This window comes from Lepisma saccharinum, chromosome 19 (genome assembly GCF_977018435.1).
Source record: "Lepisma saccharinum chromosome 19, izLepSacc3.1, whole genome shotgun sequence".
In the NCBI taxonomy this organism is placed as follows: domain Eukaryota; kingdom Metazoa; phylum Arthropoda; class Insecta; order Zygentoma; family Lepismatidae; genus Lepisma; species Lepisma saccharinum.
Window position 1 is genome coordinate 36793603 of NC_139247.1, and position 24985 is coordinate 36818587.

The following is a 24985-nucleotide window of genomic DNA, read 5'->3' on the forward strand; positions in this document are numbered from 1 at the left end:
ATTAATTTATCTTATGTAATAAGGACAGTTTCACAAAGTATGTTCCAAGTTCACTTTATGTACAAATGTAGGCTAATCGGGACTGGGTCTACAGTTTTTCAGTAAAATACGAAGGACTGTGCCTCCACCGGAATCGAAACCCTGGACCCCTTTGATATAAGATGAATGTGTTACGAGTACTCGATCGGACAAGACCTCGCCAAGGACAGTTTAAAAAAAGCTTAACGCTGCATCGCGATTTCATATATGTTTTTACTTCATGCCATTTTCATAATATTACCAATAAACGTATTTATTCTGTTATCCCAGCTGACAGAGAGATATGATTTGAGTCTCGTGCTATGTTGTGTAACTTTATAAACAATGATGTAGCCACAATTTAGATTCAAATGCGGAACTTTATTCTTTCTTTCATCAAGTTTACAAAAAGCACTAACCATTCATTACAATTACACATTTCAAATTTTCTTTGTTTTCATTCTAAAGTATTTTACAAGTTTATCAAATTCAAAACACAAGAATTTATATACATTTATTGTATATTGCAATTGCTGATACATATACAAGAATGTAATGTACTATGCAGTATTGAGAAACCTACTTTCAAACGGAAATAAATATGTCTCATATTTTTAGTTGAAATTAATGTTTCCATAAAATATTCACTACCCTCATAATTTATATTCTTAAATAAAAATATGTTAATGAGATTCTAGTAGAAGAACGCACCTTACGCCACCTCTTGACGAAGACTAGTACTTGTATTACGAGTAAAAAGAAAAACTTAAAAGTTCAATAATAATTTTAGGGTAAACTAGTTATTCCCAAAGTGTGCGCCGCGAAACGTTCCAATATTTTCACTGAAATTACATTTACCTGTTAGTCTACACGTGGCAAATTCAACCAATGATATGATTGTTCAAAATATGTGATTATTTAGAACTTTTACACATAAAATGTTTCTGAATTTGAAATATGTGCTAATTTTTTAACTTAGGGCAAAGAAACTAACCAGACTAACTGAGCTTTGCAAGATTTAGATAGGCCTACGTTTTGATTTCAGCGCCGCGGAAAAACCTTGAAACACTAAGGGCGCCGTGAAACGAAAAAGTTTGGGAAACTATATGCAGCTCAAATTTACATGAGATATCAACTGTTTTTTTACAAAACGACCTCAAGGCTGCAACATTAATACTAATCAAGTGCGCTTCAAAACGTTATTTTTTCATTTTCAAGATGGCGCCTCCTTTACACACTTGCACCAGTGAAGAGAAGTGGTTTCTTGCCCTTTGTCAGGTTAAAAAAAAACTTACAGAAATTTCTCGGCAAATGAAAATTCAATGTCTCTGTGCATGCTTACCACACCAGCAAGTTTACTAATGGAGGAGAAAGCTTGGCAATGGCCTCAGTTAGCAGGCAGATGTGTGGAAAAGCCTTCGCAGTGCCCGTGGACTCCTAAGATTATTCTTCTTAAGGTATACAGGCACCAACTCAAAATTTGAAAACATATGTATTTCAGCAATACAGTAGGTCTGTGCTAAAATGCAGCAGACTTGTGCAACCCTACATACAGAAATCTACTAGATAAAAACAAAAACAAATGATGGTTATCAACTGACTCTCTTAGAGGGAATTCCCGATGGTGTAGTGGTAGCGTCGTCGCCTTGTAATCAAGGCGTTCCGGGTTCGATACCCGGTGGAAGCACATAGTGGTTCGGATCCCACATAAAAATGTAGGTCCAGTCCAGATTAGCCTTACTGTGCACAAAGTGGACTTGAAACACCAACTCGATCAATCAATCATTTGACTCTTCCTTGTGTAAGTGCGAGTTATCAGTTTGTATCGCAGTTGCTTATACTGTAATGATCTTGTGCTATGAACTACGAGCTGAGTCGTAGCTGAGAGGAAGGTGAAGGCAGCGTCTAGAGTGCCGAAATAAAGAGGCCGCCAAATTATCAATAAAGAAATGTTGGAAGAAGGGAGTATGCTTCCTTCAGATCAGATTTGGTCATGGTGTGATGTATAAGATATGGAGTGTGGACAATATTTACAAGAGCGTAAGATAGCATCAGGAGGTGTCGAAATCGGAAACACGCGTTTGATGTTTTGGAAGTGAAAGTTTGTTTCGTAAGTCTACTAGGATACAATCGAGATCAAAAAGTGTTCACCATCTGTAGTGTGACCCTCACAAGGAAAGACATCGCCCTCATTCTCCATAAGGGTGAGAAAGGGCAAGGGCTTTGGTGAGTCGTGAGGGCGAGAATGTGTTATGGTGAGGACGAACTTTGCGGATGAGGTACGTAGCTAAAAGTAACAAAGAAAATCTTCATTGGAGGACATTGGCTAACAACATTGCAATCAGCTACAGGTTTGGTTGTTAGCCGACCTCCGTGGCGTAGTGGTTAGTAAAGCGCGCTACAACGACAAGTGTTCCGAGTTCGAATTCCGGCCCGGGCATGAGTTTTCTTTCGAGTGTCAGTTCGTCAATTCCATCATATCTTCGATCACCGCGATTAGCCAAAAGTGGCGGGAAAGCGACGTAAAATAAACTAAAATCAAATCAAGTCAAGATTGAGGCAATGGCACTCGAAGCGCCAACCAATAAAAAGAGCTGATAGCAAGGCTTCTATGAATGAGCATTCTTCTTGTGGGAACGTTTAATGTCTGGGCCCATGTTCCGTTTGTTTAATTCCAAACTAGTGATGGCACATAGGTAATGTTTACATTATTCGATTTATAGTTATGCCTACTAACACATACTTCATCGGCTTAGCATGGACGTCGGTCGGGGGGTGGGAGGAGTTGAATCGACACTCCCCTAGAAATTGGCATCGTTCTCCTCAATTGACAAAAAAGCAGTAAGCTTATTCTCATTGCTTTATTTTATACAAGCCGCGGAAGCTCAGAAGTCTGAATACCATGCGAGATAGCAGTGTTCGATCCCCAGTGGGGGAGAACCGGGATTTTTTTCCACCTCTTCAAGCGGCTCCGGCGCCCACCCAGCGTCGTTTAAAGTGGGTACGTGGAGGGGGCAAAGGCGACCAATGGCGTGGTGCTGATCATATCACCCCCACCTTCAACCGTGTTCAAAAAAAAGTGTGGGGCCCTAACTCCACACACCTTCATGGCGCTATACACTTTCATGGCGTGGTGCAAAGCAGAGGAGGAACTTTACTTTTTCATTTACTTTACGTGGGCAAGTGTACAGTCACGCGCAATAAAAATGGGACACCTACACCGTGAAATAGAGACTTCCCTCACGCCGTAAAGTTAGGCAGCACACATAACGCCTTGCAAGAGAGCTAGTACTTCAGGATCTAGGTGTCCCATATTTTTTGCCCGTGACTGAATGTAGGATAAAATTCTTGTTACAAACCTGACAATATTTTGGTATGTTCCCAAAGGTGAATTTTAATAGGCGTTACTCGATTGTTTTATTTTAGTTCTTCGTCTGAGGAAGACCCTGATACAGGGTTGAAACGTTACTTGTTAAGTGTTTTTATATCTTAATAAACTGTCTTGGTCAGCAACTTAGTGTTTTTGATTGTTTTATGTATAATTTTGTCTTATTTCGTGTGAGGAACGTAAAAACCTTTCTAATTAATTTTATAGAACGTTAAAGTTACGCTGTATACATCAGAGGAGTATTAAATTCGTTGAGTGTGCATTAAGGGGACTATCTAATCTTACTTACTTTCCAGTTTTGCCACAAGGTGGAACCACTGAGGCGCTGCGAGGAGGAAATGGTGGCCTACACGAGCAAGACTACCTGGTCGTCGATAACTGACGAAAAACTGGCAACGAACGACCGCCTGCACTGCTTCTGCCCGGAGACTCACAAGTACCAACCCTTTGGGCCCACCAGGGATTACGACCTGGACGCTACGATGGCTGTAATGGAGTTCTCCTTCGCCTGTACTCCGGTGGGTAATTCGATTAACTGCTGGTGGCTTTAATTTCTGTTTTTGAGGAACAACAGGCCCTTTTTTCTAGGTTCCTGCGTGCATGAATAAGATAAATCCACACCGAGACTGGGGAAGTGGAAGTCAAAGTTTGTTTAGAAGTCTAATTTTGTGTGGGAATTTTGAATTGTGTGAATCAATGACATGTGATACCTATTGGACTCTGGTTTCAGAATTAAATGATGGTGGCACGGGGTTGCTGTTTGTCAGTAAATTGTTATCTTATTCTCTATCTCTATTTCTCCATATCTCTCTCTCGCATGTGTTGTCTCTCCCTCTTTCCCTATCTCTTTATATCTCTCTTTCTCCCTTTATCTATCTCTTTCGCTCTATCTCTCTCACTGTTTCTACTTCTCCTTCCCTCTTTCTCTCTTACTCTTTCTATTTCTCTCTATATTTTTCTCTCGCCCTTTCTATTTCTCTCCATATTACTGTCTCACTCTTCCTATTTTGCTCTCTCTCTCTTTCTTTCGCTCTATATTAATGTCTTACTCTTTATATTTCTCTCTCTCTTTCTCTCTATATTACTGTCTCACTCTTTCTATTTCTCTCTCTCTTTCTTTCTCTCTATACTACTGTCTCACTCTTTCGATTTCTCTCTCTCTTTCTTTCTCTCTATACGACTGTCTCACTCTTTCTATTTCTCTCTCTCTTTCTTTCTCTCTATACTACTGTCTCACTCTTTCTATTTCTCTCTCTCTTTCTTTCTCTCTATATTACTGCCTCACTATTTCTATTTCTCTCTCTCTATTTTTTTTCTCTATATTACTGTCCCACTCTTTATATTTCCCTCTCTCTTTCTTTCTCTCTCATACGACTGTCTTACTCTTTCTATTTCTCTCTCTATATATTACTGTCTCACTCTTTCTATTTCTCTCTCTCCCTCTTTCCTTCTATCTTTCTCTATCTCTGTCTCTTTATTCTGTCTTTCTCCTTTTCTCTCTCAGAAATTATCCGTGTTTAGGAAAATGATCAATGCAACTCGATGTGTACACCTGCAGTTGTCCTGCAGACATCTAAACGGTCCACATTCTTACCGTCGCGTCGCGTCGCTCTACTGAATAGTGCCAGAATTGTTCCCGTATTACACATTGGCGCGTATGCGCAAGCACGTGTATTCGCTATTGGTGTATAAACTCCGAAAATTTCTGTATCTTGTAACATAAAAATCATAACAATATCTTCCTCTGTTTTTAAACGGTGAGCATTTATTTCTCGATCCCTCTACGGCAAACACGCTGTACGAGTATTTCTCTACTGAATTCAACTTTAATAAACCAGTAGTCTTTCATAAACCTACATACTTCCGCTTGACGTCATTGCTCGCCAACCAATACCAGCCCGCTACCGATGATGGACCGACCTGCATGTTATCGTATTGTCACTTGATACGAGTCTGCAATGTAGTCACGGTTGCGTCAATATCAGTGCGATTGGCAGTTTCGGGAATCTGTCTATTTCTGGATCCATCTTGCTAGAATCCTTGAGCCAAGAAAATCTACCGCATGGGCAAAACGCTCTCTCGGTGTTTGCTCTTTAGCTCTGAGAGCTTTGCATACGATTTGGACGGAGCTTTACGGAATTTCAAGAGCGAGGGAGGACTAATACCAGCTGAGATGTTTACCTGCTGTGCTGCGATCTCTCTTGGGTTCTTGGGCGCAGCTTCGACGCCCACTCACCACTTGTGGAAATCGCACAGATTCTTGAAGGTCCTTTCTTCATGAATGTGGCTTCCATCAGATAGATCTCATTCGCTGATTGATTGATTGATTTGGTATTTTAAGTCCACTTTATGCACAGTAAGGCTAATTCTGGACTGGACCTACGATTTAAAGTGGGATCCGAACCACTACCTATGTGCTAGTACAGGGTATCGAACCCGGGACCCTTTAATTACAAGGCGACGACGCTACCCCTGCACCATTGGGGAGGCCAGAAATATATGAAAATGAATAGATGATTATGGGCTGAAACTACAAGAACAAGTTTTTACACATATATTTGTACGACTATAGTCGTAGTAGGGTGGAATTAGCTAAAAATTTTCTCCAACCCGAAATTAAATACTAAAGAAAAAATTTCTTCCAGGAATGTTCCCCAATGTTAGGACAACTCAATTCCAAAATACTAAAAGATGGAAGCTTGGGGAAATCATTTTATACGAGGATCAGTCAATAATTGGTGGAATTAGAGAAAAGTTTGCTCCAAGCCGGAATTAAATTCTATAGAGAAGATATTTGAAAGGAATGTTCCCAAATGTTATTAAAACTCAAATCCAAAATTCGAAATGATTGAAGCTTAGGGAAATCATTTTATACGAGGATCAGTCAATAATTGGTGGAATTGGCCAGAATTTAGGGAAAATTTTGCTCCAAGCCGGAATTAAATACTACAGATAAGATTTTTTACAGGAACGTTCCCCAATGTTAGGAATACTCAAATCCAAAATTCCAAAAGATGGAAGCTGGGGAAATCATTCTACATACGAGAGTCGGTCAATATGTATCTGCACTTGCGGTAATTTTCTTTGGGTTAACAACGCTGCTTTCTGCGCGGCCATGTCAATGGAGTGTGTTTTCGACATGTGTTTAGTGTATATTTGACCTTCACAACCATTTCTTTCTATTCTTGTTGTTTTATAGGATAAAAATGTAAGCTGAAGAAATATTGTCTAAGAATTGTCAACCATTTCTACGTGTTAAGTCTTGGGATGATGACCTCATTGTTCTCTTTCGACATTATTGTCCTCTCATTAGGTCGGAATTCGATTGTGGATATGTTATGTATTCATCTTCTCGTCTTTCTCAACTTCGCATCCTCAACGATGTTCATCGTGCTGATATTCGTCTGTGTCCCGTTGTGTTTCCTATCAGTCTAATCTTTACTTGTTTGTGGGGGTATTGGGTCCTCGTCATCTGTCTACAAAGGTAAATCTTCAATAGTGGCACCACTTGCGCTGAATGGCATCCCATTTATCTCACCACAGTCTCTGATGAGAGAAGGTTGACTGTGTACCGTCTTCATCCTCATGCTTCACGGCCACAAAGGCCACTCTTGTGTTCGTGCAGACGAGATCGTCAGTACTTGGTGTTGATAGTGACATGCTTTTAACCCTCCGCTTTTACAGTCCCTCCTCACTTAGGAATTACCTGCATGACTCATTAACCCGTTCAAATTTCTCTCCTAATGGAAGATACGCCTATGATTTTTTTTTAGTTTTGTTTTTATACGGGTTGATCCCTATCGGTTGAATCAATGGGTTATGCCTTGTTGTCAACTTCCAAAGTCACAGCTTTACTTTACTTTCTCCTTGTTCCATCTACACGGCAGAACTTTAGGCAATACTAAAGGCGCTGTACTTTGGTCAAGCTCACACTTTGCAGAGTTCCCATTTATTCTGATGCCTTCAGTGTGCTCCATATCTGGAATCACCCGCTTCGGGATAGTAAGTTTTTCGATGATGAGCCTCCTTCTCTGTGAGTGTGGTTGGACAGCCAAAGTCTTCCGAAGTGCTTTCCACATTATACGTACACACAGAACCCAAAACGTGTCAATTGACACATAACTTTTGATTTCAATAACGTTAACGTGCATAAACTGCATAGAATAAACTGGATACTGGGAAAAACAATCCCCCCCCCCCCTTCTCCCGACCCAAATGGAATTTCGTCTCAATTTCGGAAGTCAAGATACATTATATACCCTCACTGCCTCGGTAGAAAATAGATAACAAAACACTACTGTTTTGGAATATTTACAGATATAGAACATGCTTACGACTCAGTTCAAATTCCAATTCTATATACGATCATTGAAATTTTAAATGTTCATCTGGAATTTATATCATAAACGATCTTCATTGTTTTACTTTCATGATAAAATTGACGGTCCTTGGCGATGCTCTGTGTGTTTATGTGTGTGGTTGATTTATTTATTTTATTTTACTTCGTATTTCTGCCAGATCCGGGATTCGAACCTGGGATCTTTAGCGTCGTAAAGTAGTGTGCTAGCCACGGAGGCCGGCTGTGAAATATATGTCGGAAAATATTTTAAAAGCCAATAGATGTAGCAGTTTTGACATTACACTGCACGATTTCGAATTAATACGAATTAACAATGATGTTAACATGATATGAAGATACGTATTTACATATAAATCCGCTCCCTGTTAAAGTGCGCGTCAAATTTCCTGCATATGGCCTTGAACGGCTGAACAGCACCAGCGAATCACAGACGTGCTGCGTTGCCGTGCTCTCCTTGACAAATCGTTTCGCTCAACCACGTTGTCTCTTTTCCGTGTGAGATTTCGACATGTCACCGCTGCAGTGCGCTGCTATTGGCTATCGCCATATGCAGGAGATTTGACGCGCACTCTAGTAATTATACAATGCAAATAACCATGTTGGTTTAAGTGTTAGATTTTTACAAGAAATGCTTGTTCCTTGTAAAAAATAGAAGAGCCTAGAGGACATAGTTCGCACAGGGCATCGCGTTTTCTGAAGGCAGCCCTAATAATAGCGCTCAGTAGATGTCAAATTTTGTCTCCCAAAATTGCAATTGGCTTCAATGACAGGAATATTTTTGGACATCTCCTTTGTCAAATGAAGCCTTAGCAAAGATCTGAACACAACAACAGATAAGAGATTGGAAACCTCATTCCACGTCCGTCCCCACTCCTCCTTTTAGCAAAAATCACCGTAGCACAAATGAAACACAGAAGTCAGTGCCGTCGGAAACCATAGACTAATCCTCTTCCCCTACGCAGCTCCAACTGTACGATAGCACTCAAACTTAGACGTCACTAATTGGTTTTCCCTAATTCGGGAAGGCCTCCCTTTGACGTCTCGACACGGGCGGTCTCCGTTTCTTGATTGCCATCAGGTTTGTGACGTCATCCTCCTCTCTGGCCGCGCCGGAGGATGCCACAGGCGATAAAATTAGACTGACAGAAGGTAGGTCGTTCTGGTTTTAGGTGACTTTGAAGAGGCGGAAAGCGAAACAAAGCGGTTGTGTCCGCTTAACGAATGAATTACCTCGGAAAGACAATCAATTCTTAGAAACTTACTTTTAACAGAATTTACAGCCACTTCAGAGTTCAGGGGTTCAAACTGACTCAAAGTAACAATATTAATTATCAAGCATGAAAACAATTGTAATGTTTATTGTGTATGTACGAAACCAAATTCATCAGATTCACGAAATATGTATAATTGGAAAGACAATTGAAAAGAAGTAGTGGAATCTGTTGTAGAAAGCAAGTAAACAGGATAGGAGTGATGCTTTTCGGCATATACGCAAGCAGAGGCAGTTATTGAGTTCCAAAACTTGGGAGGGCAAGATACCGAAACTCGAGGGGGGGGTAGCATAATTTGGGGGCAAAAAATACTGTACATGGAAAACGTGATGAAATTCGCATGTTTGATTAATTTGATTTGCATTTAAGTCCTCTATTATATGCTTATAAAGACTAATTGGGACTGACCCTACAGTTTAAAGTGGGATCCAAACCAAACCTCTACATGTCGAACCCGGGACCCCTTGAATACAAGACGACGACGACAAGAAACAAAAATCGAGTAAAAAAATAAAACAATATTCGTGTTATTTCGCAACTCATATGTACCGGGTGACCAGAATTAAAGTTACCCAACTCAGAGCCCTCTGTAGCCTGTTTGAGGCATCGTAGAACTCTGAAATTTTGTGAATCCACTATGCAGACCATGAGGAAGAGGATGGCGATAGAAAATAGTTCAATTTTCCTCCACCAGGTTGATATGTGGCGCTGTACTTCCATAACTCAGCTAAATCAAGCGTCCAATTGGATATTAGAAAGACCATTTGTTAGTGGTTGGAAGTTGCGAGAAAATAATCTCTCGTTTATTGGAAGATTGTAAGATAAAGGCAAATCCATAACCAATTGGAGCAGTTCACGTCATTATTACAACCCATCATGGAAGTACAGCGCCACATTTCCAACTAGTGGCGGAAAATTGAGCTATTTTATATCGCCATCCTCTTCCCCATGGTTTGCAAAGTGGAATCACCAAATTTCAGAGTTCTACAATGCCTCAAACAGGCTACAGAGGGCTCCGAGTCGGGAAACTTTAATTCTGGTCACCCGGTATCTAAGAATATGGTTAGATATAATTGCATTCACTTATATGCCGACCTCCGTTGTGGACTGGTTAGCACAACGCATTACGCCGTCAATTCCACTAATAATCACTTTATGGCAACAAATAACTTTTTCGGCGTTGTCGCGAATGAGAAACGTTAAAATCCCTAAAGATAAGATTGACTTCTATTTCCATAACAATATCAAGTTTATACAGGGTGTCCCACGAACGGCGCAACTGGGAATTAAGAGTGGCGTTACTTTGTAACCGAAACCTGTACATACATAAGTCATTCACCAAATGTTAGCCCTGTCCAAGTAGACATTTTTAAACATAGAAACAACAAACGGGGTGCAGTGTTGTTCATGCAGTGTTGCCAAATGTAAGTGAAAGTGTAAATTTATTTTTCCACAAAGCATGGAAAATTGCATGTCAAACATTCGTACGGAAATTTGGACGTCAATTTCCACCTTGGGTAGGTGGACTATTTCGCCATTTATAGTTCAGAGAAGAAAAACGATCGTTTTCGCTTATAGCCAATCCTGAAATGCCTCGTAAAGGCGTACCGGTCCAAATGGGTGTTTTAAAAAAATTATGAGGTACAGTGGCAACACTGTTGATGTTTGAAGGCAACAAAAGGTGTGTTAAGTGATGGTCTATGACATGGATATACTGGAAACAGGAAAAAAAGAAAATGAAAATTATGGTGAAAAAAGTGTTACTTACCTACTCCTGGCAACCATGCAATGCGCGTAACAGGCAGTGTAGCTTTACAAAAGATGTTGAAAATGACAACCATTTTCCCTGAGGCATTCATCAACACGTTTTATTATGTTGGAAGCAACTTTATGCAAGGTTGATTGGTTTATATTGTTAATGGCTGTGCAAATGTTTATTTTTAGATCATCAAGTGTTCTTGGGTTATTAATGTAAAATGTTTGTTTCAAATAACCCCACAGAAAAAAATCTGGAGACGTCAGATCCGGGGAGGGACTGGGCCATAAGTTTTTGCTTATAATGTGATCGCCAAAAGACTCTGCCAATATGTCTAAAGTTTCATTAGACGTGTGACATGTTGCGGAGTCTTGTTGAAACCAACAATCACGTTCATCACGTTCCAACAGAGAAATAAACTGTGTAATAAGGTCACGATAAACTATTTCGTCAACTGTTGTGTTGAAAAAGAATTGACCGATTATTTTTCTCCGCGAAATCGCGCACCACACACCGATCTTTTGTGGATGAAGTGATTGTTCATGTAACAAATGGGGATTGTTACTTGACCAGTGTCGAGAATTTTGACTGTTGACATTTCCATTTAAGTAGAACCATGCTTCATCCGTGAAAAAAAAACCTTATCCAAAATATTCACACCATTGTCTCTAATAAAATTTCTAAACCACTGGCAGTATCTTACACGTGCACCTATGTCTGCTTCCTTCAGTTCTTGCACAGCCTGTACCTTATATGCACGTAGGTGCAATTGTTTTAACGCTCGGTGAGTTGTTCTTTTTGATACACCAGACTGTGCAGCACGTTTACGAACAGATTTCCTGGGAGATTGTGATATTCTCTGCTCCACATCCTGCAGCACACCTTGTGTCAAAACTGGTGGTTGTCTGTGGTAGGGTTTGTCATTAACTGATCCTGTTTCACGAAATCTGGAAACAAGTCGATATATCGTCGAATTTTCTGGAACACTGTTATTCGGGTATTTCTCGCGAAACACAGTTTTTACACTAGCGTACGATTTTGAACAAAAATAATGTTCCACAATGAACACCCTCTCTTCCAAAGAGTACTTCATTTCACAGAACAATTTTAATCTTCCCCTACGAACAATGCGAAATGCACGGCTCAAACAGTTCTGATTACACAACTAACTGATTCTTTTGTTCTCGTTCGGTGGGCGCTCTTATCGCATTCCATGGTTGCCAGGAGTAGGTAAGTAACACTTTTTTCACCATAATTTTCATTTTTTTTCCCTGTTTCCAGTATTTCCATGTCATAGACCATCACTAAACACACCTTTTGTTGCCTTCAAACATCAACAGTGTTGCCACTGTACCTCATAATTTTTTTAAAACACCCATTTGGACCGGTACGCCTTTACGAGGCATTTCAGGATTGGCTATACGCGAAAACGATCGTTTTTCTTCTCTGAACTATAAATGGCGAAATAGTCCACCTACCCAAGGTGGAAATTGACGTCCAAATTTCCGTACGAATGTTTGACATGCAATTTTCCATGCTTTGTGGAAAAATAAATTTACACTTTCACTTACATTTGGCAACACTGCATGAACAACACTGCACCCCGTTTGTTGTTTCTATGTTTAAAAATGTCTACTTGGACAGGGCTAACATTTGGTGTATGACATATGTATGTACAGGTTTCGGTTACAAAGTAACGCCACTCTTAATTCCCAGTTGCGCCGTTCGTGGGACACCCTGTAGTATTGTCTGACAGGAAAAGTAAAGAGCAGGGGCAACCCTGAATCTGTTTTGAGTGTTGCATAACTACAGGATCTTGTTCTTGCTCTCGTGCCGATACAGTCTCGTTCTCGACTCGAAATAATCGATACAAAAATGTTACAAATAATCAAGGTGCTTCCCTAGCAACTGACATCTACGAAAAAAGTCTTACAGAAACGCAATTTTGATGTAGGCAAATTAGTCTCCGTCTCGGATTCGACTCGTCTCTCTCGTTGTCAGTCTCGTTAACATTCTTATTCTCAAAGAGGTTCTATATACTGGCTTAGTGGCCAAGCGCGATAAATGTCATACTGGACCTCTAGACTGAGCCAGCAAAGTCGGCTTGGAAGATTCCTGCTCTTTCGAAAAATAGAAAAAATTTCTATGACATTCCAATTTGAATTCTGTTCAAAGCACTGAAGTGAATCTTTGCCTAGTTGGCTTCTTTCCTGCTCGTATATATACAGGGTGATTCAGAATCTCTTCTTCACTTCTAGGGGTTGTAGAGGGGACGTAGTACATTAAGTTTTGATAAGGAACCCATGACCGGAAACGTACCGTTTTGGTACTACACGGATGATAAGATCACATAATTTCACATCTCCTGCTTTACCTGCTTCACTACAAGAGCTGATCGATGTGGCGACCCAGAAGTTCGTTGAAAACAGTGTACCTCCGAAGGTGTGTGCTGAATCGTGTCTGCTACAGCCAGAACTCGTGCAACAAGGTATTCGTCCGACACTACAGGAGTTCGCTGAAAGTTCTACGTAGAGTCCTCATGTGTCCCCATACCAAAAAGTCAAGAAAAGTTAGATCCGGCGGTGGTGGTGGCCAAGGTGTTGATCCACCGCGACCTATCCACCTGTCCCCGTATATTTGATTGGGATGTTGTCGGACGTCATGGGAAAAGTGTGCTGGTGCTCTATCATGTTGGAACCACATGTACTGTGTAAACGGATTGTAAACAGAGGGAGTTGGAAGCAGCACACATGACATCAGGTGACTGAAGACGTTGCCCTCCGTCAATGTGGGTTGCCTACCGTGAAGCGGGAGATGTGAAATGATGTGATCTTGTCATCTGTGTAGTACCAAAAAGGTACGTTTCCGGACATGGGTTCCCTATCAAAACTTGATCTACTACGTCCCCTCTACTACCCTTAGAAGTTTGTAATAAGAATTCTGAATCGCGCTGTATATGACACAAAATGTACTTATTGTACCACCACTATCACACATATCTATTCAACAGCGATCTGCAAGAAATTCTAAGCAGATGTAATTATATAGAGTTTCGAATAACATAACAGTTCCTTGAAAAGAGCGGAATTTCCGAAAACGACTTTGCTTGCCAGGGCAAAGGTCCATCGTTTTGGGTTCAGTTCCAGACCTTCACCGACTGATTTGATTTTTCGCTTCGGTTTTCTGCCACCTTTGGCTGATCGTGAAGATGAGGATGAAGGGTGGATAAGCTGATGAAAGGATAATCACACGAAGAATCAACAACTCAAGCCTCACAGAGAATTATACTGGTTGTGGGTCAAGACAGAGACAGCCTCGTTACTCTGCAATATGCAATCCATATTGACTTTTGGGTGGCAATTCCCGGTTTTTAAAGGGTGTCCCTCAAGTCCCCGTATCCCTACTTGCATGTATCCTGTTCTGACCAAGGTTGGCATGTTTAAGACAAAAGTGTTTTAAACAACTTGTTTTAAACGTTTAAATCACACGGCTTTGTTTATTTTCACAACTATGTAAAACGTTTAAAACAAAGTGTTTTAAACATGTTTTTCCCAGACTTGTTTAAAACACATTTTGATAATTGATGTTTCATAGTTTGTGGTTATTTGCTTGTTTCGTAACTTTGCCTTTTCATTCAATATTCAATCCGTGTCATTTTGTTCATAATGCTTAGAAATCTGTTCAGTGGCAGAAAATGTGTGTTAAATTAACGAAGAAACATATCGTGATGACAGAAGCGTATATTCTAGGCTAGCTATCCTATCTGCGAAACCTGAAGTCTATAGAATAAAATTCAGGAGAAAAATCGATCAGAAATTGTAAATATTATTATTTATATCAGTGAGATGCTGATGCTGATTCTGGACTTGGCCACCTGATCTCTTATGAGTTTGCAACCTGATTTCTTATGAGTTGGTAACCTGATTTCTTATGGGTTGGCAACCTGATCTCTTATGAGTTTGCAACCTGATTTCTTATGAGTTGGTAACCTGATTTCTTATGGGTTGGCAACCTGATTTCCTATGAGTCTGTAACCTGATTTCTTATGAGTTTGCAACCTGATTTATTATGAGTAGGCAACCTGATTTCTTATGAGTTGGCAACCTGATTTCTTATGAGTTGGTAACCTGATTTCTTATGGGTTGGCAACCTGATTTCCTATGAGTCGGTAACCTGATTTCTTATGAGTTTGTCACCTGATTTCTTAGGAGTTGGCAACATGATTTCTTAGGAGTTGGTAAATTTATTTCTATTCATAATCTAGAACCACGTGTCATAGTGAGATAGCCCACGTTTAAACTCCTAGCTGTTTTTTTTCTTTTACAAGTGTTTAAATCATTTTTTAAAATTGAATATTATATGGATGAAACATGATTGGATTGATTTGTTGTTTTAAGTCCACTTTATGCACAGAAAGGCTAATCGGGACTGGACCTACAGTTTAAAGTGGGACCCGAACCACTATGTGCCTCCACCAGGAATCGAACCCGGGACCCCTTGATTACAAGGCGACGACGCTACCACTGCGCCATCGGAGAGGCCTATGGATGAAACAGTTTTGATCCTCACTTAACATACCACACAGTTGCTAATGTCAACATTTAGTTGCATTCACTATCAAATGTATATTTTTATAAAATATATATATAAAAAAACATTAGCTGCCACGTGTACTAATTGGGCCTGGCAACTGTGGATTACTTGAAGCTTCTCTATCGAACAGCTTACAAGCGAGATTTAAGATTAACATAAATATGTATTTTGAGAAGTTAGTCAAGCGTTTATTTTATAATAGGAACACAGTCCATCCTGGGATGATTAACAGATCCCTTATTAATTATTATTCTTAGAAAATACATTTTCTTGGCATTATGTTTTAAATGTTTTATTTGTTTAAAACATGTTTTCTCGGTTCTTGTTTAAAACAAAAAACTGTTTCTTTTGTTTCTTTTGAAAAAAACACAAATTTTGCCAACCCTGGTTCCGACCGTGTTGAAAATTTCCGTATTCGGTTGCTTGGGAATGATTTAGTTTTAGTGGTTGGCATCCTTGCGCTGAAGGCCATATGGAACGCTCGCTCGAAGTCGTGTCAGTTGTTGTGCCATGGCTGATATGTGCAGGCATAGTTAGAGTGCCGTTACAGTGTGTAGGTGCACGAATGAAAAAGTATGTGCTGTAAAGTAATGTAAAGTTCCCACGTATATTATAATGTAAATAAATAAATACATATGTAATAATAAATAAATTCGCCATATACGTATATCTAGATCTAATATGCACTATGTAATAAAATCCAGGAGTACGAGAACTTCTAAGGCACCAAGTACATTGTGAATAACCTTCCTGAATTCCACCTAATCATCATTCATTCTCGTCGTCGCGATTAACAACAATGATAGAAAATCGACACGAAATTGCTTATATTTAAATATATACATAAATTATTGACTGATTTGTTAATAATTTACCTCTTTCTTATGTTCTTTCAGCTACGAGAATGTGACTTAACTGAAGCCTGCAAGTCCATCACAGAATCGCCATTCAACGTCCTCGTGAACCCGCGGTGTGTCTGTCCGAGAGGATACAGTTGCCCCAGCATTTCCACAAGACGATACAACACAATGCCTATAGGGAGAGGAGTGCAACACGGTGTCAAATGCCAGTAGAGTATGCAGGACTGCTTCAGTTTCCTTCGCATTTCTGGTCACTATTTATTGAAGGGTGATACACCTTCCGAACATTCATCAATAAGTTAACCGTTGGTTTTGCATTGCCTTTGCCTCTCTGTATTGTGTCACGAAATAAACAACCGAGTGATTTTCCTCCCAAACTCTTTAGTTCATAAATGTTCTTGCAATTCTTTTCCAGTTACAACGTTAGATACACTTTTTCTTGCAAGTTTTTGAACATCAATTTGGAATGTTATGCATTATTACTACAGTCATGTCGAACTTTTCATTGGAATGCTTCGGGTGTTTTCGGCGACTCGCAAGAAGTTGTTGATCGGAGCTTCAACGTTGCCGTTTCGAGCAGTGCATATTATGTGCTGATCAACTGTTTGGATTCAACTTAAAAACAGAGATTTCTACCGGGTTAATATTTCTATTTACTGGTCAAGTTCTTATCGAATGTGATTTTTTAGTGAGACTTGCGTGGTCGGAAATCGGCGATTGTGTTCAACTGGCAACCATGTATGGTGCAAAATCTGAGCTTATTCCATTAGTCCATTAGCAAGTATTGCTTACTTCAGCTCGAAAAAACACCCAAAATTTGTTAATAGCTTGTTCAGCCGTGTGTATACTTGTAAAGTAATCAGAAAATTTAGGCTTCTATTCCCTTAATGAAGGCATTGCAATACAAACGAAGGGTTCCAAGATTACTGTATGTTTAAATCTTTTGATCTATATATTCAGGTGAACTATCAGTCATGTTGCCTTCCTATTAACATACTATACATACAATAAACTTTATTATTAATGGAAAAAATTACCTTAGAATTAACAATCTGACTTATGTTTGCAACTTACTTCTCATGATATTAGAGTTAAAATTTAGAAATCAAACTCGTGATATTCTGATTTGAGAAACTGAAGTGGATTTTTTTTCAAATTTGAAGGGAAGTGGTAATGAATTTCACTATATACTCACACGACTAACTCGTAAGCTCCTTTGTATGGTTGTTTTGCTTGGAGGCGCACCAGCAACCAGCAATTTTGAAGTAAAATATGCTTGAAAAGATCAATCCTAATGGAAAGTTGTAGTAAATAACCCCGAAGTGCTCCAATCAAAAACCCGAAATAACTGTAGTTGGCAAAATCACTACATTCTTCTGCATTTTTCAGATTTTAAGAAACATAAGCTGATTTTCTGTAACATTGGATGTATGGACCCTGATTACAGTGTCATAAAAATTGTAATCACACGTATGAAAGTATGAAATTCAGCAAGTTAAAAAATATTATTTTGATGCAAACTTGTCCATATGAAACCAGCATACATATGAACAAAGTTTGAAACTTAATTGATATTTCGTTCATATAATGTTTCACCTAAATCAAGTACTAAACTATTGTTCATGTTTATATTGAAATATTTTTTTTGTTTCATCAAGAAATTCCATGAAAAATGTAGAAATATACCACCAAAATAATTGATTTGTAAACATATACATAGAATTGCCTTAATTGTTTTCGGAACAGGAAATCCTTAAACACAAAGATGAATGTGTATTGTTATTAACAATTACAACAAAATTGTCAAAATCAGCAATATAATTTTCATTTTTTTGTGAGAGTGCAAAAAATGCCTCTACAAGGGACAAGTAATGCCAAAAAATTCATGTAATAATCTTCACGCTGTTCTTAAAATTATTGTTGTACAACTTTAAGAAATTAATAAATCAGTTTAAATATCTGCAAGGACTTTTGTGTGAGTAAAAGTAAAATGAGTTGTTACAAGTGTTTTCTGTAATCGTAACTGTTTGAAGTGTCTTGTAGGCACTATGAATGCGAGGAAAGCTATTATCCTGGGTGTACATGAAGTTTTTCTCTTTTGTAACTAATAAAAGTGGCACAGTAACACCAATTTTTTGTCTAACAATGATTTTGGAAAATGCGAAAATACCCTTATTTTTAAATACAGGGTGTACATAAAATAACATAGCAGTTTCAATATTTTTTTTTTTATTTCTCGTAGCCATGGGGTATGAGATCAAATATTACATTAGATGAAAGAAGAACTGTGAAAGATTTTTTTTTAAAGGATACCCAAGAACTTGTACTTTTCTTCACTGCTGCGGGTGACGCCACTGTCGTGAAATGTCGACTTCCCAGCAGAAAGCATCCTGCTTTTCTACCGTGGCCTCCACGTTTTCCCGACCGCACCCCATGTGGTTTTTCCTTTGGTGATTTGTGAAAGACCATGTATGCGTGCTTGAATTAAGAAACCGGATTGTTTCAGCAATTCAGTTCATCACGTCAGACATGCTGATACGAGTGTGGCAGGAAATGGACTTCCGACTGATGTATGCCGTGTCACCAAAGGATCTCACATTGAACACTTTTAATGTAAGTTGCACAAAGTTGGACAGTTCTTCTTTCATCCAATGTAACATTAGTTTTCATATCCCGTTGCTGCGAGAAAAAAAAATTGTTGAAACTGTTACATTATATTATGCACTTGTTAGCGCTTCACGTTGTGTTAATAATCCATTATTACCAAATATCAAGAAAAGAAAGCAAAAGGTAGGCCTAGCAATATGCTACGCGGCAAGGCACAAATAAATAAGAGTAGAGTTTTAACTAGGTTATTCGGCGATTGGCTTGTAAAAAGATGAGAATTAACATTAGGATGTTGCATAAAGGTTGGTTAAATATTTTAAAGATGTGTTCGGTACTGCGTCACTCTGTTACGCAATTGTTGAACCTCACTTATCAAAATTCCGGGAGAGTAAACAATTGAATTGCTGATAATGTCCTGTCAAAGCCACGGGGGGATGAGAAAAGAAAACAAGCAACTTAGTGCTAATTTGAAGCTAATCAAGCATTTTTCCTGCGCATAGGCTAATCATAGAATCATGGCGCAATCTAGATTTATCCACCCCAACATTCTCGAAACTATCCAGTTTCAAGGTAACATTCACGACGATGTATTAAAATTCATTGATAAATTTGAAAGTTTAGCTATTCTTAATGAGTGGAATGACTTAAAGAAAAGGCAAATGCTACCGGTATTTTTGGGTGATTCAGCATTGGAATGGTTCAATACTTGGAGTCGAACTCAGGAAGCACAGGATATAGATTTTGTAACTTTAAAAACTAAAATTGTGGAAGAATTTACGGAACCGGGGGATACTTTTCAATTAGAAGAACAAATCAGATTACGCTTCCATCAGGAAAATGAACCTGTTTCAAAATATGTGAGAGGAAAACAGTTATTGTTATTAAAATTAGATCCTGCCATGGACATTAGTGAGCAAATTAAGCAAATAAGAGGGGGTTTACAACCTAACTTTATGAAAGAAGTTTATAACAGGGAATATGATTCAGTGCATGAAATGTTACGAGACCTGAAAAATGTTGAACAATTCAAATATCTTGTGCAAAAACGTAAAATTCTAGAAACTGAATCTGAGACAATGAAAGCTCTGTCGTGTTCTGAATCGAGTCGAGCCTACATGCCGACTCAGCAAGCTATCACATTGCAGCGCACGGTCAATGGTCATGTTGACATAAGTTATTCTCAGGCTAATCGGGAGATCGAGGAAAGATTAAATGCACTACAACAAGACCTTGATCAATTACAGTCGAACACGGGACTCCAATCTCATGAGTCAGATTTAGTTTCGCAATTTCAGAATCTTGAGGCTAAAGTAAATGCATTTGCAGAACATCGGAAAAAACATTCATTCACTGAGTCATCATTCTCATATCCAGTTAGAGAAAATGAACATAGAGATAGAAACAATAGGAGAACCTATTATCATAATAGTAATCATAGAGCTCAGAATAGAAATACTTGGCATAACAACCACAATAATAATCTCGACACACAGTCGCAAAGCTCGCATAGGGGGCGATGCCGCAATGGCGGTAACCCTCGATTTCAGCGTTCGCATTTTTCATCTTCATCGCCGCGAACATTTTTGGAGCAACAACAGGGGCGCAAAGATCCAAATGACCATACTAATCAGGTTGTTAATGCAAATTACTCTACTTTTCGTAAGAACTGAAGCAATTTTAAACGAATGAGACCTGCATATGACGGGGACCTAGGTGTAGGACCTTCGGGGAAAACTCTAACGGTCTCTACTTTTCCTTCTGAAGATCTGATTTACATCAATGTGAAAGTAGATGGGGAAATTCGACAGTTCATCCTGGATAGTGGAAGTCAAATTTCGGTAACTGGAGATAAGAACATACCAGTCAATGCCAAGCGATTTAATATAAATACTGCGATTAGAGGGGTCACTAATAGTCAACTGACAGTTAAGGAAATTGTGTTGCTACCATTTTCTATACATAACCAAACATTTGTTCATCCATTTAGAATCGTTAAGGATTTTAATCAAGTTACCATATTAGGAAATGATTTCTTGAAGGGACAAAAGGCTAAGTCAGATTTTGAGGAAAATAAGCTTACCTTGCATAGATTTGGCACACCTCCTAGAAACCAAATTAAAAATGAGAATAAGAAAGCTTTTGACGTGTCAATCAAAGTTTCCCATTTATTACAGCATGTTTTGCAATCAGAATTTGTAGCTGCTAAAAAAATAAAAGTGAAACCCAGGACACATTTGTGCATTCCATGGAAATTGGCTAATTCATATGACAAAGATAGGACACTCTTGGAACCGGACCTACAGTTTCAAGAGAAAACGGGATTGATGGTTGCCAGAGCAATTATCAATCCGGATTCGAATCTCATTTGGATCACAAATCCTTTAAATTATAATGTTACAATTAAGAAAGGCACTATTATCGGGAAAGCTGAAACATGGGATAGGCCAATCATGAGTAACAATAATGATGAGAATAAGGATGAAATTGGTGAACAGGCACAGGTTTTTGCGACGGAAGAGTCAGAGAACGTCAGTGACGCACGGGCGGACCCTAGTCGGTTTGATGTGAATCCGAATTTAGAACACCAGCAAAAGGAGCAACTTTTGGCTGTTTTAATGAAATATCCACATGTTTTTGAGTGGTCAAAGGATGATATAGGTAGAGCCAGGAATTATAAACATAGAATTCAACTAAAAGATGACACAGAATTTCACTTAAAATCCTACCCGATTCCAGTCCACCTTCGTGATGAAATTAAAGATCAGATTGAGACTTTATTAAAGCAAGGTGTTATTTCTCCTACAAAATCACCCTTTAACTCTCCAGTTATTCTTGTAAAGAAGGCAAAGGGGTGTTATAGATTATGCCAGGATTATCGCAGATTGAATGTTTCGTCTGTATTTGACGCTCTGGGTGTGAATAACATCAATGAAATATTATACAATATGGGGGGCAAGAAATATTACTGTACGGCGGACTTGAAGAGCGGATTCTTCAATATTCCTCTCACCGAAGACAGTAAGAAATATGCAGGATTTACAATACCAGGAATGTCACAGTATCAAATGAACGTAGTGCCACAGGGCCACGTCAGTTCATCAAGTGCGATGACTCGTTGCATTCATCTAGCGTGCTCAAATTTGGATCCCAATCACTTTGCCCATTATGTGGACGATTTGTTTTGCTTCGGAAATACCTTTGAAGAAATGCTCGTAACTCTGGAAAAAATGTTACAATGTTTACAGGCCGCGGGATTGAAACTTGCAATAGAAAAATGTCACTTCGGATACACTGAGATTATTGCTTTAGGACATAAAATTTCAAAATTTGGCTATCGGATCAACGACAAAATCATTGATTCTATCAAGAAATATAAGACACCGACAACTGTGAAACAAGTTCGCACATTTCTCGGATTAACATCTTATGTCAGGAAGTTTTTAAAATCATATTCCGAAATGGCACTTCCCTTGCAAAAATTGATAGGAAAAAAGAAGAAATTTCTCTGGGGGGGAAGAACAACAAACTGCGTTTGAGAGGTTGAAAGAAGCTTTACTTACAGCTCCTGTATTAATGGCATATGATCCATCCAAAGAAGTAAGGGTATATACAGATGCAAGCAGTAAGGCTATTGGCGCGGTGATTTTACAACCGAATGCGAACGGTGATTTTCAGCCTATTTCCTAATGCAGTAGAGTTTTAAAAGACCATGAAACTCGACTTTCAACCATCGAGCAAGAATTGTTGGCAATCATATACGCATTTAAGTCATTCAGATTATTTTTACTTGGGAGACATTTCGAATTATTTACCGACAACCAAGCAATCACATTCATTCGCTCCTCAACGCAACTTTCAAACAAATTATTTAGATGGTACACGTTGATGGCCGAGTTCGATTTTACGCCAATTCACTGCAAAACTACACAAAATATGGCGGATGCTATCAGCAGAGAAACAGAACATGATCCACAGGGAGAAGACGAGGAGCTTCCAGAGCCACATACATTGTTATTGTTAGATGAGACAATTGATGTTGCTATACACCAACGAGAGGATTCTTTTTTTGGAAATATCAATAATATTTTGGAAGGAAAAGAAGACGAGGGGGGCAACAACCCACCAAACCCCTCCCTGCAGAGGCAAGCTTGCTATTATGTTATGGAAAATGGACTTCTTTATAGACAACATAAACTGGGAGCTACGACTAAAAAATTATTATGCATACCGAAGTCACTTCGCAATACTGTTATTGAGACATTACATAGTTTACCAGCTGGAGGAGCGCATTACGGCTTCACTAAAACATACAAAAATGCACTGGATAGGATTTACTTTCCATTTATGAAGAACTATATTCAGAAAATGGTCAAGGAGTGTGTAATTTGTCAGCAGAATAAGCGCATAAAAGGAGCGCCATATGGAGAACTTTTAACGTTCAACTCACAGAAACCATTCGATAGAATCGCTTTAGATTTTAGCGGACCGTATCCACCAAGTGGTTTGCTCCGCCATAAATATATACTAAGTGCAATCGATCATGGTACTCGATTTTTAATTGCTCAATCAGTAGCAGATACTTCAAGTGAGACAGCAGTTAACTTCCTTTTTGAAAATGTAATTTTACGCTATGGGTGTCCTTCTCATTTAGATACAGACAGAGGTACTTCATTCACAGCTAGTTTATTTAAAGAACTATCGGAGAAATGTGGAATCCATCAGAAATTCGCTCCAGCAGCTAATCACAATTTAATTGGATTATTGGAACGATCACATGCTATTTTACAGGGACTTATGAAAAACTTCGTGAACTCGAAACACACAGATTGGCTTTTATACTTGCAATCGGCCGTGTGGTCATACAATGTTAATTACCAGGAGAATTTGAAGAACAGTCCATTTTTTCTTCTTCATGGATTTACGCCTAGATTAGTCTGGGAGAGCGGACTACATTTAACGCCCAGTGTGAATGTAAACAATGAGATGAGATTCAAGATTCTCGAAAAAGCACGAGAAGCAGCTTATGAGTCTCTACAGAAACGCCACCGACAAGCAAATAAGTACTACGATAAACGTCATCAGTCCATTGAATTTACGCCAGGAGAATTGGTTCTAGTATACGATGGCAGTCATCGTGTACACACCGCTAAATGCTTTTCGGGAGTATTTAAAGGACCTTGTAAAATTATAGCAAAAGAAAATCCCAATGTTTACAAAGTGGAATATAAGACAAAACGAGGACAGACAATCGTGGACTCAATTTCGGTCCAGAGATTGAAGAAATACTATGCTTCGGAACACGGTAGCGGCGATGAGAATGTAAATGGTGATGATGAGACTGAAGAACAGGAACAGTCAGGAGTGAATGAGTGAGAACATACCATTTACCCTGTACGTAACTTCCTTTTCAGTACTCTGATGCACTAAATAAATTTTACATTTTGCAAATATTTTTTTAAACGAACAAACACTAAAATTATGTGAAATATTATTGTTTAGCCCTTAATAATTGCACGGCAGTGTAAAACTAGTTATTACCACACTAAAATCATTAGTTATAACTCGTAGACATCGAGGTTTCATAATAATGAACAACAAGTACAGGAAAGCGCGAAAATAATAATAATAATTAATATTATTGTATTCACGAATAGCGAACAAAGGGAATGAATGTAAGCAGCGCGCAAGAAATTTTCCTCAGGTTTCTGAATGCATGCAGAGAACCGATGGAAATAATCTTTTGTGAACTACAAAGGATAAATAGTGTAAGTCGATAATAGACTTTATTATTTTTTATGAATAAAATGTGTTAAACACATTCGGTAAGGAAAACGAGAATTAAAATTCTCTATGATTTAGCGTGGTTAGTCAAAATAGGGTTAAACAAGTACATATTTTAATATTTCAATTGTTAAATTTAAGTTAATTACATTTATAATTTTAATAACTAAATAAATGACAGAAATATGAGATTATCAGTTTTATAAGATTTAAATAAAGTTAAATAAAGAGAACAGTTATAATAAGAGCTGACTAGGCATACAGCCAGTAAATTATTCAATTAAACAAGTTACAGATCAATAATAACTAAATAAGAATTGCGATAATAAGAATTATAACATAGATAATAAT

At 38.6% G+C, this 24985-nt stretch overlaps 1 protein-coding gene across 2 annotated transcripts in view; it reads left to right on the forward strand.

Annotated features, from left to right (window-relative positions):
* LOC146003106 (U-scoloptoxin(11)-Sa2a-like) overlaps positions 1-18360 on the forward strand; it is a 112356-nt gene extending 93996 nt beyond the window's left edge. For both annotated transcript variants that reach the window (XM_083141279.1, XM_083141280.1), the window contains exons 3-4: positions 3703-3924; positions 16283-18360. In XM_083141279.1, the coding sequence (XP_082997405.1) occupies positions 3703-3924; positions 16283-16459 (399 nt within the window). In that variant the 3' untranslated portion in view covers positions 16460-18360. The remainder of the gene's footprint in view (positions 1-3702; positions 3925-16282) is intronic.
* Positions 18361-24985: the final 6625 nt, after the last annotated feature.